Consider the following 17403-nt stretch of genomic DNA (forward strand, 5'->3'; position numbering starts at 1 on the left):
ACATGCATTCTGTTACTTTACTGTAGTTGATTTAATAGTTTTTAAATAACTATGTAATTATTATTATTATACATAATAAATAGTATTTATCACTATGACCTAATTATTATAATAATTACGTATATTTAGCATTTATTTAAATATGTGCTATGTCTATCTTCCTCATTATTTAAATCAAAAATAAAATAAATTAAATTAAAAAATCAAAAATAAAATAAAACTGATACATGCATTCTGTTACTTTACTGTAGTTGATTTCATAGTTTTTAAAATAACAATGTAATTATTATTATACATAATAAATATTATTTATCACTATAACCTAATTATTATAATAATTAAGTATATTTAGCATTTATTTAAATATGTGCTGTCTATCTTCCTCATTATTTAAAGTACAAAAAAAATTAAATTAAAAAACAAAAATAAAATAAAACTGATACATGCATTCTGTTACTTTACTGTAGTTGATTTAATAATTATACATAATAAATATTATTTATCACTATGACCTAATTATTATAATAATTAAGTACACTACCAGTCAAAAGTTTGGAAACATGACTATTTTTAATGTTTTTGAACGAAGTCTCTTATGCTCACCAAGGTTGCATTTATTTAATAATAAATACAGAAAAAACAACTGTATTATGAAATATTATTACAATTTAAATTGATGGTTTTCTATTTTAATATACTTTAAAATATAATTTATTTCTGTGATCAAAGCTGTATTTTCAGCATCATTACTCCAGTCTTCAGTGTCACATGATCCGTCAGAAATCATTCTAATATGATGATTTATTATCAATGTTAAAAACAGTTGTGCTGCTTAATATTATTTTATAACCTGTGATACTTTTTCAGGATTCTTTAATCAATAAAAATGTAAAAATATCAGCATTTATTTAAAATAGAAATCTTTTGTAACAAAATACACTACCGTTCCAAAGTTTGGAGTCAGTAATGTTTTTTCTTTCTATTTTTTTAAATTAAATTAATACTTTTTTTCAGCACGGATGTGTTAAATTGATAAAAAGTGATAGTAAAGATTTATATTGTCAGAAAAGATTTATATTATGAATAAATGCTGTTCTTTTTAACCTTTTATTCATCAATGAATCCTGAAAAAAAGCATCACAGTTTCCAACATTGATAATAAATCATCATATTAGAATGATTTCTGAAGGATCATGTGACACTGAAGACTGGAGTAATGATGCTGAAAATACAACTTTGATCACAGAAATAAATTATATTTTAAAGTATATTAAAATAGAAAACCATAATTTTAAATTGTAATAATATTTCACAATATTATTATTTTTTCTGTATTTATTATGAAATAAATGCAGCCTTAATGAGCATATAAGAGACTTTGTTCAAAAACATTAAAAAGAGTAATGTTTCCAAACTTTTGACTGGTAGTGTATATTTAGCATTTATTTAAATATGTGCCAACTCAGGCTCCAAATCTCAATCCTTCCTTATCTACCTGCCTATTTTCCATATTTTCCTTGCCACAGTTGCCTTTGGTTTTCTCACTATTTTTATGTAAAGTTGTTCAATTTATTCTAATAATACATGTGCATTACACACAGAACTGGAAATTTTAATAATAATCACATCATTTTCTATGTCTATGCTGTTAAACAGCCTCATAAAAGCTGTATATAGCAGTTGTTCATGTCATTATAGGGATCACACACAATCATGTGATGAACACAACAGAGTTTCCTCGTTTTCTTTCAATCTGGAATTCTTATTGGTTGAAGCTCCTCAGAGGCCATTGCTCCAGTCTCGTGATTGGTCATCTGCCTCTCCATTGACACGCATTGCTTCCTGCTCACGCGAAGGAAATCAATAGTAGAAAAGTTTAAAGTTTTCACCTACATCTGCAGCACCGATGCAACTGATGTCACAGAGCTCAAGATGAGACTCCGTCACCGCGGCGCGCTGCTCGCGCTTGTCTTCGTTACATTGTTGCAGTCGGTCTGCAGCGACTTTGAGACTCTCGCGCATCTCAGAGCGAAAGCGAGCGATAAAACTCAGTCCAGAGCTGTGGTGGACCTGCTCAGGCGACTGCTGGGCAACAGATCTCGGGAATTCATCGTGTCAGTCAACAGGACTCTGTCTAATGACACTTTAGACGTGTGTGAGCTGCGATCCGCGAAAAACAACAAGATCGTAGCAGTGGGCAGCACGGGGGTCGCGGTGGCCACCGGGATATACAACTATCTGAAATACTTCTGCAACTGCCATGTGTCCTGGTCTGGAGACCAGTTAAATCTCCCCCGACCACTGCCTCCTCTCACCGGCGTCCTGCGCATCAACACACCGCACAGGTGAGATGTTGGCACGTCCAGTGGTATTGCTGAGTTAGATGCGTTCCTGGGTCAACATATTTTGTTGATCCTGGAACAACATTACAGTCTGAAAATTTGGTCTTAACCCTATTCCTATCCCTAAACCTAAACCTACCCATAAGTTATCCCAAATATCAGAGGGAAATGATAGATGAATAACACTGATGTAGAAGCACCAATTCATGATTTTAAGCCTAAATTTGACATAATCTGTAAACTTGTCCCTCAAATCTGAGTGGTTGATTTAAATGTTGTTCCAGGATCAACAAAAATGTTGAACCAGGAACATGTTGTACTCAGCAAAATCAGGTTCTGCGAGATGTTGAAGCAAATTCAAAAGAAAATCAACTAAACCTATTACTTATAGAACTTATAGAACTTATAGCCTTATATAATATAATATTATATATTTTAGTATAGAAACGTATTGTTTTATATTGATTAGTATTTACAGTGATTCGAGATTGATTAGTAAAAAAGATTTATGTAAATATTTTAAACTTTAAACATATATAAAACACATTCCACAGAGTATAAAATGAATTATTTGTATGTAGGGGAGAGCGGGGCACAAAGTAACACTTTTTGACTTTCTCAGTTTGTGTAAATTAACTTGGGGTTCAGAGTATTTCCCACATTAATTTCACACATGTCCAGAACAATTATGTGGCTTTGTTTCATTAATACAGTGTATACTTTTTTCTTGATTTACCCTGAAAGAATGGAAGTGAAATGTGACAACATGCCCCATAGGTGGGGTGCATTGTAACATGACCATACAACAGCTTAAAATGTTATCTGAGGTAATCAAAGAAACTAAAATATTTTGTCAATAAAATACAATTATTAAATGTTCATATAAAATAATGGCATTTTTTAATTATCAAAAATAAACAAATTTTTGCATTTGACAAACACATCGCAAAAATACGGAAGAGGATTAGGGCCAAGCAATAATAAAAAAATAAAACCATCTCGAGAATAAAGTTGTTAAATTTCGAGAAAAAAAACTCGTTAAATTTCGAGAAAAAAACTCGTTAAATTTCAAGAAAAAAGTCGAGATAAAATGTTGAGAATAAAGTCATTAAATTACAAGAAAAAACTTGTTAAATTTCAAGAAAAAAGTCAAGATAAAATGTTGAGAATAAACTCGTTAAATTACGAGAAAAAAATTGTTAAATTTCGAGAAAAAAGTCGAGATAAAATGTTGAGAATAAACTCATTAAATTATGAGAAAAAACTCGTTAAATTTCAAGAAAAAAGTCAAGATAAAATGTTGAGAATAAACTCGTTAAATTATGAGAAAAAAACTCGTTAAATTTCGAGAAAAAAGTCAAGATAAAATGTTGAGAATAAACTCGTTAAATTATGAGAAAAAAACTCGTTAAATTATGAGAAAAATGTCGAGATGAAATGTTGAGAATAAAGTCATTAAATTAACGAATTTATTCTCGTAATTTTACGAATTTGTTCTCGTAATTTAACGACTTTTTTCTCGTAATTTAATGAGTTTATTCTCGACTTTTTTCTCGAAATTTAACGACTTTTTTCTCGTAATTTAATGACTTTATTCTCAACATTTTATCTTGACTTTTCTCGAAATTTAACGACATTTTTCTCATAATTTAACGAATTTGTTTTCGTAATTTAACAACTTTTTCTCGTAATTTAATGACTTTATTCTCAAAATTTTATCTTGACTTTTCTCGAAATTTAACGACATTTTTCTCATAATTTAACAAATTTGTTCTCGTAATTTAACAATTTTTTTCTCGTAATTTAATGACTATTCTCAACATTTTATCTCGACTTTTTTCTCGAAATTTAACGAGTTTTTTTCTCGTAATTTAACGAGTTTATTCTCAACATTTTATCTCAACTTTTTTCTCGAAATTTAACAAGTTTTTTCTTGTAATTTAATGACTTTATTCTCAACATTTTATCTCGACCTTTTTCTCGAAATTTAACGATTTTTTTCTCGTAATTTAACGAGTTTATTCTCAACATTTTATCTTGACTTTTTTCTTGAAATTTAACAAGTTTTTTCTTGTAATTTAATGACTTTATTCTCAACATTTTATCTCGACCTTTTTCTCGAAATTTAACGATTTTTTTCTCGTAATTTAACGAGTTTATTCTCAACATTTTATCTTGACTTTTTTCTTGAAATTTAACAAGTTTTTTCTTGTAATTTAATGACTTTATTCTCAACATTTTATCTCAACTTTTTTCTCGAAATTTAACGAGTTTTTTCTCGTAATTTAATGAGTTTATTCTCAACATTTTATTTAGACTTTTTTCCTCAAAATTTAACACGTTTTTTCTCGAAATTTAACAACTTTAATCTCGAGATGGTTTTATTTGTTATTATTGCTTGGCCCTAATCCTCTTCCGTACCAAAACACAGCATAGTTCAAAACATAATAATAATTAATAATTACTTAACATTGACTCTCAGTCTTTATTGACCTTTTTCTCATGGTTTATCAATAGAATTTAGAAAAGTATAGAATAGAATATTATAGTTCTAATAGGGGCAGATTGTAATGCAGTGTTACAACAAGCCCCATCTGAGCAACTGGAATTTAATCCTGGCTCATGTCTTCTGCAGGTTAGATCAGCATTAAAGAACTATCTCAACTGTTAAATAACAGATATAAGATTAAAATAATATCAAATTTGTCTAATTTTAAATAAACACAAAAATAGAGATGAAAAAAAAACTTGAGTAAGAAATATAATTTTCTATCATAGATTAATAACTTTTAATAATTCAAGTTAATGAAATGCTGGAGGATTTTTTAAACGTAAATGTTCCTTAGCATTTACATATTTATAATTTATTGTCACGTTTATTTTATGCAAGCATTTTAATTCATGAATCTGTCTATATTCTGCAAATTTCTTATTCCTATAGGGACTGAAGCTCACTTTCACATTCACTTTTCTCCTTGTTTCTTGCCACCTTCCATACTTGGACTAGGCTATTATTTTATTTTTTTATTATTTATTTGTCACTGACCCATAAATGACATCATATATAAAGAATGCCACTGATAAATGACATCACAGTTCAACTAAATGATGTCACAGAGGTGATAATTATGATGTGATTTTATTGTTTGACAACAGCAATCACTAGGTTAACACTCTCCAGGTTTCTATCATAGATTATTAATTTTTAATAATTCAAATAAATGAAGCCCTGGAGAATGTTTCAAACCGAAATGTTCCTGTGATACGGTCTTAGCATTTTCATATGCACATTTATCAAATGCATGCATTTTAATTCTTGAATCTGTCTATATTCTGCACATTTCATATTCCTATAGGGACTGAAGCTCAAAAAGTAATACGCTCTATCTACTCAATAAAATTGTAGCTACAGATTACAAGCAATATTATTAATTAAATTCAACATATAAAAATTAAGTTAGAATTAATCAAATTAATTCCTTAAAAGTCAACCATTTAAAATGTGTAAAATTAGCAAACACCATTACAAAAACCCACAAACTGACATAAAAAGCAAAGAGTCAAACTGGCCAACTAAATGAAACACTGATCACCATAATAATGACCAGACATTTTCAATAAAATCAACATCTAAATCTCTGTTAATTCTCTTTGCTTCAGTGATTCTGCTTGTTATCATCAGGTGTCTTCAGTGTTGGCATTAAAAAATAAAGAGTTCTTAAAGGGTTAGTTCACCCAAAAATGAAAATTCTGTCATTTATTACTCACCCTCATGTCGTTCCACACCCGTAAGACCTTCGTTAATCTTCGGAACACAAATTAAGATATTTTTGTTGAAATCTGTTGGCTCAGTGAGGCCTGCATTCACAGCAATGGTACTTCCTCTCTCAAGATGTACTAAAAGCATATTTAAATCAGTTCATGTGAGTACAGTGGTTCAATAATAATATTATAAAGTGACGAGAATATTTTTGGTTCACCAAAAAAAAACAAAATAATGACTTATATAGTGATGGCCGATTTCAAAACACTGTTTCAGGAAGCTTCGGAGCGTTATGAATCAGTGTATCGAATCATGATTCGGATCACGTGTCAAAACGCCAAACTGCTGAAATCACGTGACTTTGGCGCTCCGAACCGCTGATTCGACACACTGATTCTTAACGCTCTGAAGCTTCCTGGAGCAGTGTTTTGAAATCTGCCATCACTATATAAGTTGTTATTTTGTCTTTTTGGCACACAAAAAGTATTCTAGTCGCTTCATAACATTAAGGTTGAACCACTGTAGTCACATGAACTGTTTAAATATGTCTTTAGTAGCTTTCTGGGCATCTGAAATTGTTAATTATCTTGCTGTCAATGGAGGCCTCACTGAGCCATCGGATTTTATCAAAAATATCTTAATTTGTGTTCTGAAGATGAACGAAGGTCTTACGGATTTGGAACGACATGAGAGTGCATAATTAATAACATTATTTTCATTTTTGGGTGAACTAACCCTTTAATGAAAAAAATAACCTTATACAATTCATGCACTACATGGATGAGCGCATAGTGTATAGTGCGTCATTTGGGACACAACTTTTGTTGTAGCACAGATATCAAACAAAATACTAATAACTAGTATCACTATTTTTCTCACCATGATTAATCTAAACTATTTAATGTATTTTGTAATGTAAAGTAGTTCAGATTTGTTCAACTAAAACCATTAACCCACAGAGCCTTTAACCTGATTAATGCACACTTTATTAGCTGTCTAGGTAAGATTGTCTGTCTTTGTTCATTTTGTTGTTTGTGTTTCTGCAGGCAGCTTGTCATTCCATGAGCAGTTGTTTTTGTTTCTTCTGCATGTTCCCATGTAGATCCAATCAGGACAGTCCCCACTGTGTTGTGTGTTTGATTTGCAGGCCATTGAGAAAAAAATGCAGCATTGTTGATAGTTCTCTCTGCTATTGTTTTGTAGTAGCCAGACCTTTTTTGTCTGATTGTGTTTGTCTTGTTAGTTCTGCATGAGCAGGCCTGTACTATGTGACTCTCAGAGACGCCGGCGAACAGTGATTTCCACACAATGTGAATATGACGTTATGAATGAGGTCGTGTTCCTTACAGCTCCAAAACAGTAAATAGCATTGCCAAGTAGGCGATAACAATCATTGGCTGTGCCAGCAAATCTGTGGAGACACTATTTCAGCAAATTCATCTATTTTAGTGTTTGTGTGACTCTAGGTTTAGGTACTATCAGAATGTGTGTACCCAGAGTTACTCCTCTGTGTGGTGGGATTGGCCAAGATGGCAAAGGGAGATTGATTGGATGGCACTGAATGGCATAAATCTTCCACTGGCATTCACTGGACAGGAGGTGCTATGGCTAGAGGTGAGAGTATTTCATTCAAAAAATGTAGTTTTATAAATGTATATGGTTGCAGTGCATGCATGCACTTGTACTTGCAGTGTACTGTAAGTAGGTTAAGGTTAGGTTCGGGGTTAGTACCTAGTTATTACACAGTTATTACAAATACTATAATCAATACCTAGTATGTACATGGGGAACAGGACTGTACTATTAAGTGCTACCATGAATATTTTCAGAGTATTGTGTTTTATATTTGCCTGTTTTCTTTTCCTGATGTACCGTAGGTTTATCTGTCTCTCGGTCTGAACCAGACTGAGATGGATCGCTTCTTCACAGGCCCGGCTTTTCTAGCGTGGAACCGCATGGGAAACCTGTTTCAGTGGGGAGGACCGCTTCCTCAGTCCTGGCATGTCAAACAGCTCAACTTGCAGGTACTGAGCAGTCTTTTGATATGATAAAGTTCCTGAAAAACCCTGTCGTGAGGAGAGATGTGGTATTATCTAAGAGTTCAGAGAAGCAACACAAAGACAGTATATTTTATAATATATTTAAATAAATATATTTAAATATGCAGTGAAGACTGTGAATATCATTTTATTAAAGCTACAAAAGTTATTCACTTAAATGGTTAGTTCACCCAAAACTGAAATTTCTGTCATTAATAACTCACCCTCGTGTCGTTCCAAACCTGTAAGATGTTTGCTCATCTTCAGAACACAAATTAAGATATTTTTGATGAAATCTGAGAGGTATCTGACTTGTCCATAGACAGCAACTTAACCACCACTTTCAAGGTCCAGAAAGGTACTAAAGACATCATTAAAATAGTCCACATGACTGCAGTGGTTCAACATTAATGTTATGAAGCGACGAGAATACTTTTTGTATGCAAAAACAAAATATAAATAATTTTATTCAACAAAACATTCCCTTCTGTGTCATTCTTTTACGCTGTTTATGTTCTGCGCTTCCAGGATTCTATGTAGACTCAGTATTGGCCGAAGCTGTTCATGTGAGCAACACGACGCATGCGTGTAATGCTGACGCAGGAGCCGACCAATAATGAGTTTTTCATTTTTTGGTGAACTAACACTTTAAGTGTTCTGCTCGCACTGAATGTAGGCTCAACACCTAAGAGACATGTCGGTGAAAAACAAGAAACAGTTGATTTGTCAGGAGAGCAAACATTTTATTTTCTAAAAGCAAAATAAAACTTCAACATCTCAAAATTGCAATAAATCAAGGTCGACACAACAGCCTCTTAAACGTCTACAAACACAGTCTCAATTAAAGGGTTAGTTCACCCAAAAATGAAAATGATGTCATTAATGACTCACCCTCATGTCGTTCCAAACCCGTAAGACCTCCGTTCATCTTCAGAACACAGTTTAAGATATTTTAGATTTAGTCAGAGAGCTTTCTGTCCCTCCATTGAAAATGTATGTACGGTATACTGTCCATGTCCAGAAAGGTAATAAAAACATCATCAAAGTAGTCCATGTGACATCAGTGGGTCAGTTAGAATTTTTTGAAGCATCGAAAATACATTTTGGTCCAAAAATAACAAAAACTACGACTTTATTCAGCATTGTGTTCTCTTCCGGAATCCTTTCCATTGAATTGATTCCATTGAATTGATTCCATTGAATTGATTCCATTGAACTGATTCCATTGAATCCTTTCATCTGTCGGGGTTGGTAATGCACTTTTACGTCGCCGTGGTTGTTTTTGGCAATTAGGACATCCGCGACTTTTTGAAGCATCGAAAATACATTTTGGTCCAAAAATAACAAAAACTACGACTTTATTCAGCATTGTATTCTCTTCCGGAATCCTTTCCATTGAATTGATTCCATTGAATTGATTCCATTGAATTGATTCCATTGAATTGATTCCATTGAACTGATTCCATTGAATCCTTTCATCTGTCGGCGTTGGTAATGCACTTTTACGTCACCGTGGTTGTTTTTGGCAATTAGGACATCCGCGACTTTTTGAAGCATCGAAAATACATTTTGGTCCAAAAATAACAAAAACTACGACTTTATTCAGCATTGTATTCTCTTCCGGGTCTGTTGTCAATCCGCGTTCACGACTCCGCTTCTTCTTCTTCTTCTTTCCTGTTTTACGGCGGTTGGCATCCAGCTTATTGGTGCATTACCGCCCCCTTCTGCTCTGGAGTGTGGTTCACGACTCTGCAGTGACGCTGCTGATGTAAGACGCTGCTGACGTGTTATCTGGTGCGCCCGAGCTTCGTTTACAGTCTGAGGGAGACGCACGCTGTATTCAAGCTATTCGACATTGTTTGTATTTTGGTATTGCTATATTTTTTAAAAAGGTGCGTAAGTGTGCATGTCGCGGATGTCCTAATCGCCAAAAACAACCACGGCGACGCAAAAGTGCATTACCAACGCCGACAGATGAAAGGATTCAATGGAATCAGTTCAATGGAATCAATTCAGTGGAATCAATCCAATGGAAAGGATTCCGGAAGAGAATACAATGCTGAATAAAGTCGTAGTTTTTGTTATTTTTGGACCAAAATGTATTTTTGTTGCTTCAAAAACTTCTAACCCACTGATGTCACATGGACTACTTTGATGATGTTTTTATTACCTTTCTGGACATGGACAGTATACCGTACATACATTTTCAATGGAGGGACAGAAAGCTCTCAGACTAAATCTAAAATATCTTAAACTGTGTTCTGAAGATGAACGGAGGTCTTACGGGTTTGGAACGACATGAGGGTGAGACATTAATGACATCATTTTCATTTTTGGGTGAACTAACCCTTTAAGCTTTTTAAGTGCTCAAAAATGGAATAAGTAAACCAATATCCTTCAAACAGATCTCTTCAATATAATGGATAAAATGATGTTAAGTAAAATTAAATAGTCAAAGCCTATTTGCACTGCATGTGCTGGTTTCACCCTCATCACTGGCTGCAGCCATGTTTTCATCTCATAGATAGATAGATAGAGATATAGACATAAAGATACACTTGCATTCGCATTAAGTAGCCAGCCTTGTTGGCAAGTTTGGGTAAGCGCAAACAATCCCCTGTAGATGCTGATATCGCTTAAATAAACTGCTGCAGAAAAAGTTAGCTGCCGTGCAAAATGTAATGAGTAATTGTATTACTCATCACAAATGTATTGGAGTAAAGAGTGCATATACTTATTCAAAAATGTAGTCAAGTAAAGAGTAGAAATCTTAAGTAGCCAAAAAGATACTTAAGTATAGTAACTAATCACATTTACTCAAATACTTTACACTGGTGATATCTAGAGGCCAGAACAGACCAGAATCCGAGCCACATCTAGAGGCCTTCATAGAGACTTGTGGGTCCAACAACCCACAACACCCTAGCATTATCATGACAGCTTTTGCATAGGCAAGCACCATCAGAAAATGTACAAATCTAGTTGCATATAAAAATTCTTTTAAACATTGTACCTTTTATTCCTGCAGCTTAAAATCTTGGAGCGTATGAGATCTTTTGGGATGATTCCTGTATTGCCTGCTTTTTCAGGAATCGTACCTGAAGGTATTACCAGGTAATACTGTTTTCACTAGTTGTCGCTTCAGTCATATTTTACTGGACTGACCTGCTTTTAATATATATTGTTCAGAGATATGTTTAATTGATGTGTTTAAAAAGTACCACCTGAGGTTTTGTCTTGTATTAAAGGTGCCCTCGAATGAAAAATTGAATTTATCTTGGCATAGTCAAATAACAAGCGTTCAGTACATGGAAATGACATACAGTGAGTCTCAAACTACATTGTTTCCTCCTTCTTATATAAATCTCATTTGTTTAAAAGACCTCCGAAGAACAGGCGAATCGCAACATAACACCGACTGTTACGCAACAGTCGGGGTGTACGCCCCCAATTTTTGCATGTACCAGCCCATGTTCCCAACATTATGAAAGGCATTAGACAAGGGCAGCCAGTAATGTCTGGATCTGCACAGGTGAATCATCAGACTAGGTAAGCAAGCAAGAACAATAGCGAAAAATGGCAGATGGAGCAATAATAACTGACATGATCCATGATAACATGATATTTTTACTGATATTTGTAAATTGTCTTTCTAAATGTTTCGTTAGCATGTTGCTAATGTACTGTTAAATGTGGTTAAAGTTACCATCGTTTCTTACTGTATTCACGGAGACAAGAGCCGTCGTTATTTTCATTTTTAAACACAACTTCATTCTTTATAAATCTCTCCAACAGTGTAGCATTAGCCATTAGCCACGGAGCACAGCCTCAAATTCATTCAGAATCAATGTAAACAATATACAGTACAAACAGTATACAATACTCACATAATCCGACGCATGCATGCCGCATGCATGACGGACACTTTGTAAAGATCCATTTGAGGGTTATTAGCTGCGTAAGCTTTGTTTATGCACTGTTCAAGGCAAGCGCAAGCTCTGTGGGCGTGGAGCACGAGAATTAAAGGGCCAGTAGCCCTGAATCGGCTCATTTATAATGATGCCCCAAAATAGGCAGTTAAAAAATGAATTAAAAAAAATCTATGGGGTATTTTGAGCTGAAACTTCACAGACACATTCAGGGGACACCTTAGACTTATATTACATCTTGTAAAAAAAGTTCTAGGGCACCTTTAAACTAAAAATGTCTTTTTATAGCTTTTTGTTAATTGCATGATTTTTGTTATTCGCCATGATATGGCATTCAAAAATAATACATAATTTTTCTATGGATATGGCCAGTGCAATAAAAATGTGTAAAGAACAACTTGTTTTCATCTATTTAGCAGCTATGTGATAGTAAAGACAGAAATAATCACATTTATCAATGTCCTCTAGGTTGTTTCCCCAAGCAAACGTGACCAAGCTGAGCCCCTGGAGCAAATTTAACTGTACCTACTCCTGCGCCTATGTGCTGGATCCACGCGACCCGCTCTTCCAGCGAATTGGAGCACTCTTTTTGACCCAGGTCATTGCGGAGTTTGGAACAGACCACATTTACAACACAGACACCTTTAATGAGATGATCCCAGCCTCTTCTGACCCCACGTACCTGGCATCTATCAGCCGTGCTGTTTTCAGTACTATGACGTCAGGTAACTATGCCGTTTTGCACCAACAAGTGTTTGATGTCGAAAATAATTCAAGTGGTATTGTCCTAGATGTTGAAGTTGCTAATTTTTGCATTTGCTCTCGTTTTAAAACCCACAACTGACCTGTTTCTTTTCTGGGGCACAGTTGGGGTTCTCAACCACGTGATGGACTGAGGCATGGGACCCTCACAACTGCTTACACAGATGCGTAGATCACTTATCCTCTCCTGTTTGCTCTCTCTCTCTCTCTCTGGCAGTGGACCCTCAAGCAATTTGGCTGATGCAGGGCTGGCTATTTATCAGTGACCCTTCGTTCTGGAAACCAGACCAGGTCAAGGCCTTGTTACACGGCGTCCCCCTGGGGCGCATGATTGTCCTGGATCTCTTTGCTGAAACCATGCCTGTCTACTCTTCCACAAACTCCTTCTACGGCCAGCCGTTTATCTGGTGCATGCTGCACAACTTTGGAGGGAATAGCGGTCTTTTTGGAACGGTGGAGAGCATTAACTCTGGCCCCTTCAATGCCATCCGCTTCCCCAATTCAACCCTAGTGGGTTTGGGTTTGACTCCCGAAGGCATCGAACAGAATCCAGTTGTTTACGAACTCATGAGCGAGCTGGCCTGGCGCAAAGAACCCGTCAACCTTTCCAAGTGGGTATCGCTATACGCCTTGCGGCGCTACGGTAGCATGGATGAGAATCTGACGGTGGCCTGGCAAATCTTGTTTCATAGCGTGTACAACTGCACTCTTCCACAATACAAGAACCACAACCGGAGTCCTTTGGTACATCGGCCGTCCATGCACATGCAAACAGACATTTGGTATGAACCGGCTGACCTCTACAAGGCATGGAAGCTTCTGTTCGAGGCCTCGTCAGGGTTAGTCACTCTGGAAACCTTCCGGTATGATCTTGTGGACGTCACGCGACAAGCTCTTCAGCTCCTTACAACTGAATTCTACAAGGAAATACGGAATGCTTTCCAGGTAAACACAAACTTAATGTTTGTGGTTGATGTTGATGAACCAGTCCTACTACATTACAAGTTGAAAAGGGGGGGGATGTTTTCTGCAGTCTAAATCAGAGTACAGTTGTTTCTGGCGCCGCCGCTGTAGGTGGAAGTACCGATCCAGTGTCCACAAAGCGAACATGCAAAGACTAAGTTAAACGCCCTTTACAAAAAAAGGTAAAACAATGATGTTAGACGATTTTGAAGTTGGAAGTTGAAGTTGCTCTACTGCGGTACTTCCACCTATGTCACGTGTAACCTTTCCAACGTGATTATGTAATGTGTGGAGCAGAGCTAAGACGAGCATTTGTGGTTAAAAAGTATATAAATTTGTATTTTTTAGACTGATTGTTTCACTAGATAAGACCCTTATTCCTTGTCTGGGATCGTGTAGAGCCATTTGAAGCTTTTTTTTTGTATATAAGCTAATATAGTGCATATATTTAGTGAGGGTTAATTTTTCTATTGAACTAACATGCTGTGGACACTAAATGACTTGCCTGTGGTAAATGTAATGCTACGTGAGATATTATTCTCAAGCTGCTTTATTGATGTCTTTCCGCGGTTGAAACACTGAGAGATTATCTATATCTATGCATAGATCATCTGTTCCTCTTCTGCGCTTTTTCCTGTTGCGGTAGTTAGCAAACAGCATTGCATTACCATGTGCGCCCCCTTCTGGATTGGAGTGTGGGTTGCCTGTGACTGACTATATTCGTTGTCTGACTGTATGCACCAAACCATGACATCCATACTGTGAATACATATATATATATATATATATATATATATATATATATATATATATAAAATATGCTTCAGATTGTACTGATTGGGTAGATCATTTGAACGTGCTCCCCCCTGAACTTTGTTAATTGAACATCATTTTTGGGTTCGGTACTGTGGTGCGCTCCCAGCTTTCACATTACCCATTTACTACATTTCACATCATTTTTTATATCAACTGTGCTCTGTTTCGAACCTACACTGCCACTGGGAAAGCCCCATAGTGTGTACAAAATTACAGCTTTGAAATATTATTTTCTTTGTTCGATTCTCAGGCCCAAAAGCTTCCTGACCTCCTGACCGCTGGTGGCTTGCTGGTCTACGATCTCTTACCTGAACTGGATCGCCTCCTTTCCAGCAACGAACACTTCCTTTTGGGGGTGTGGCTTGAGCAGGCCCAGTCTCAGGGTGTGGACGAGCACGAGGCGCAGCTGTATGATATAAACGCAAGAAATCAGATCACCCTATGGGGACCCGATGGGGAAATCCTGGACTACGCCAGCAAGGAGTGGGGTGGTCTAGTGGAAGACTATTATTTACAGCGCTGGGGCTTGTTTGTCAATACGCTAGTAGAGTGTCTGGACAGAGGAAGACCTTTCAAACAGGACGTGTTCAACCAGGCCGTGTTCCAGGTTGAGAAAGGGTTTGTCTACAACCAGAGGAAATATCCGTCCAAACCATTAGGCAACACATATGACATTGCACGACGGATCTTCCTCAAATACTACCCATATGCACTGAAAAGCCTAAAATGAAGAGAACTTGATCTACATAAACTGACCATAAAACATTTAGGGATCAAACTGAAATGGTGGCCAACAATGGTCAAAACACCAGCTTGCATTTTATTTATCTTTGTACTTTGTTTTAAAATGATGCCCAAACTATTATGAGAGACTAATATGGCATTCTAAGAAGTCTTGTAGAAACTTCTGATTGCTTTATATATCAGATACTGAGGTTGAATGTGTTTTTGCAAAAGCACAATGCCACTGAGGATGTCAGCAGCACAGCTACCATTTTAATTGTTGTATTTTTAGGCCTGAAAGGAATTATGTTCAAGTATGCCATCTAGTTAGCTCAGTTTTGCACAACCTTCTTAATGCAACACAAGTACACTTTGCATTCTCATTGAGGGGTGCGATAGGGGGCATTAGCAATGGCAAGAAAGAAACTGCAGAAAATTTTGCTGAGAAAATTAGTTATTTCTATTGCCCCCTTGAGGACTGTTGTCAATGTTCTTGTAATGGGTTGGCCTAGAATTTGTCTCTGTGTTTGTGTAGAGTATGTTTCTGGCCTTAGTCTTACCACTGTGCTAGTACAGAAAAATGTTGTGCATTTTTTTCAGGTTTCTGCTGACATTTCAGGTTTTTATGTGTCAAATATACTGTATATACTTAATCTATTTTGTCACCCCTAGAAATTGGACATGAAGACATTGTTGTAACTTTGCTGCTTTGTAATATTAAAAGAAATTGGGTCATTCCTCTCGTCTAGATCTGCCAGACAACACACTGCTACAGAAGTTGGCTAACATTGTTTGTTGTGTTTTTTCAATTATAAATTAGATGCACAAATATCTTTGAAATGAGCCTGTGAAGCATTCTTCAGATTGATTTTAACTCTTTTAGGAGCTTGTTGTGGACATTGTTTAGATTTTAGTTTTTTAGTTACTCACAGACAGATAGTCACTAAGACCTTGTACATTAGAAATTGCTGAAATTGAAAAGTTATTTTTGTATTTTTGTCAAATAAAATCTGTACTTTTAATACTTTTTAGTAGTCTGTCATAAATAGCTACAGTCAAAGGCCCTCAGAATGAAGCATTTATTATTATTAATAATAATATTAGTATATAGAATTACATTTATGATGTTCTCTCATTTCTGTAGGACACAGGAAAGTTCAAAAGAGTTCGAATCTGTGGCAAAAATAACTCAATAGCACAATTTAATGGCACAAATAACTCATTTGCCCGGTTTCAAAGACAAGGTTTAAAGGGTTAGTTCACCCAAAAATGAAAATTCTGTCATTTATTACTCACCCTCATGTCGTTCCACACCCGTAAGATCTTCGTTAATCTTTGGAACACAAATTAAGATATTTTTGTTGAAATCCGATGGCTCCGTGAGGCCTGCATAGGGAGCAATGACATTTCCTCTCTCAAGATCCATAAAGGTACTAAAAACATATTTAAATCAGTTCATGTGAGTACAGTGGTTCAATATTAATATTATAAAGTGACGAGAATATTTTTGGTGCGCCAAAAAAACAAAATAATGACTTATTTCGGAGCATAATGAATCAGCGTGTTGAATCAGCGGTTTGGAGCGCCAAAGTCACGTGATTTCAGCAGTTTGGTGGTTTGACACACGATCCGAATCATGATTCGATACGCTAATTCATAACGCTCCGAAGCTTCCTGAAACAATGCTTTGAAATCGGCCATCACTAAATAAGTCGTTATTTTGTTTTTTTGCCGCACCAAAAATATTCTCATCGCTTTATAATATTAATATTGAACCACTGTACTCACATGAACTGATTTAAATATGTTTTTAGTACATTAATGGATCTTGAGAGAGGAAATGTCATTGCTCCCTATGAAGGCCTCACTGAGCCATCAGATTTCAACAAAAATATCTTAATTTATGTTCCGAAGATTAACGAAGGTCTTGGAACGGCATGAAGGTGAGTAATAAATGACAGAATTTTCATTTTTGGGCGAATTAACCCTTTAAGCCTAGTTCCAGACTAAAATGCATGTTTGAGCTGTTTTAAATTAAAGCAACTTGCACTGACATGTCTTAAAAT

The 17403-nt window shown here is 35.6% G+C and overlaps 1 protein-coding gene across 1 annotated transcript; it reads left to right on the plus strand.

Moving 5' to 3' along the window:
* The first annotated feature begins 1761 nt into the window (after window positions 1-1761).
* Window positions 1762-16361, plus strand: naglu (N-acetylglucosaminidase, alpha). The gene is made up of 7 exons (XM_048174745.1): window positions 1762-2345; window positions 7572-7719; window positions 7983-8129; window positions 11173-11258; window positions 12542-12798; window positions 13053-13780; window positions 14865-16361. The coding sequence occupies exons 1-7, from the start codon at window positions 1933-1935 to the stop codon at window positions 15342-15344; spliced, it is 2259 nt and encodes a 752-aa protein (XP_048030702.1). The 5' UTR covers window positions 1762-1932; the 3' UTR covers window positions 15345-16361.
* The last annotated feature ends 1042 nt before the right edge of the window (window positions 16362-17403 follow it).

The sequence above is a fragment of the Megalobrama amblycephala genome, linkage group LG22, assembly GCF_018812025.1.
Source record: "Megalobrama amblycephala isolate DHTTF-2021 linkage group LG22, ASM1881202v1, whole genome shotgun sequence".
In the NCBI taxonomy this organism is placed as follows: Eukaryota; Metazoa; Chordata; class Actinopteri; order Cypriniformes; family Xenocyprididae; genus Megalobrama; species Megalobrama amblycephala.

Coding starts and splice junctions, on each gene's coding strand:
- naglu (XM_048174745.1), top strand. CDS start 1,933: ATGAGACTCCGTCACCGCGGCGCGCTGCTCGCGCTTGTCTTCGTTACA. Junction 7,720..7,982: donor AGGAGGTGCTATGGCTAGAG/GTGAGAGTATTT, acceptor GATGTACCGTAG/GTTTATCTGTCTCTCGGTCT. Junction 13,781..14,864: donor AAATACGGAATGCTTTCCAG/GTAAACACAAAC, acceptor TTCGATTCTCAG/GCCCAAAAGCTTCCTGACCT.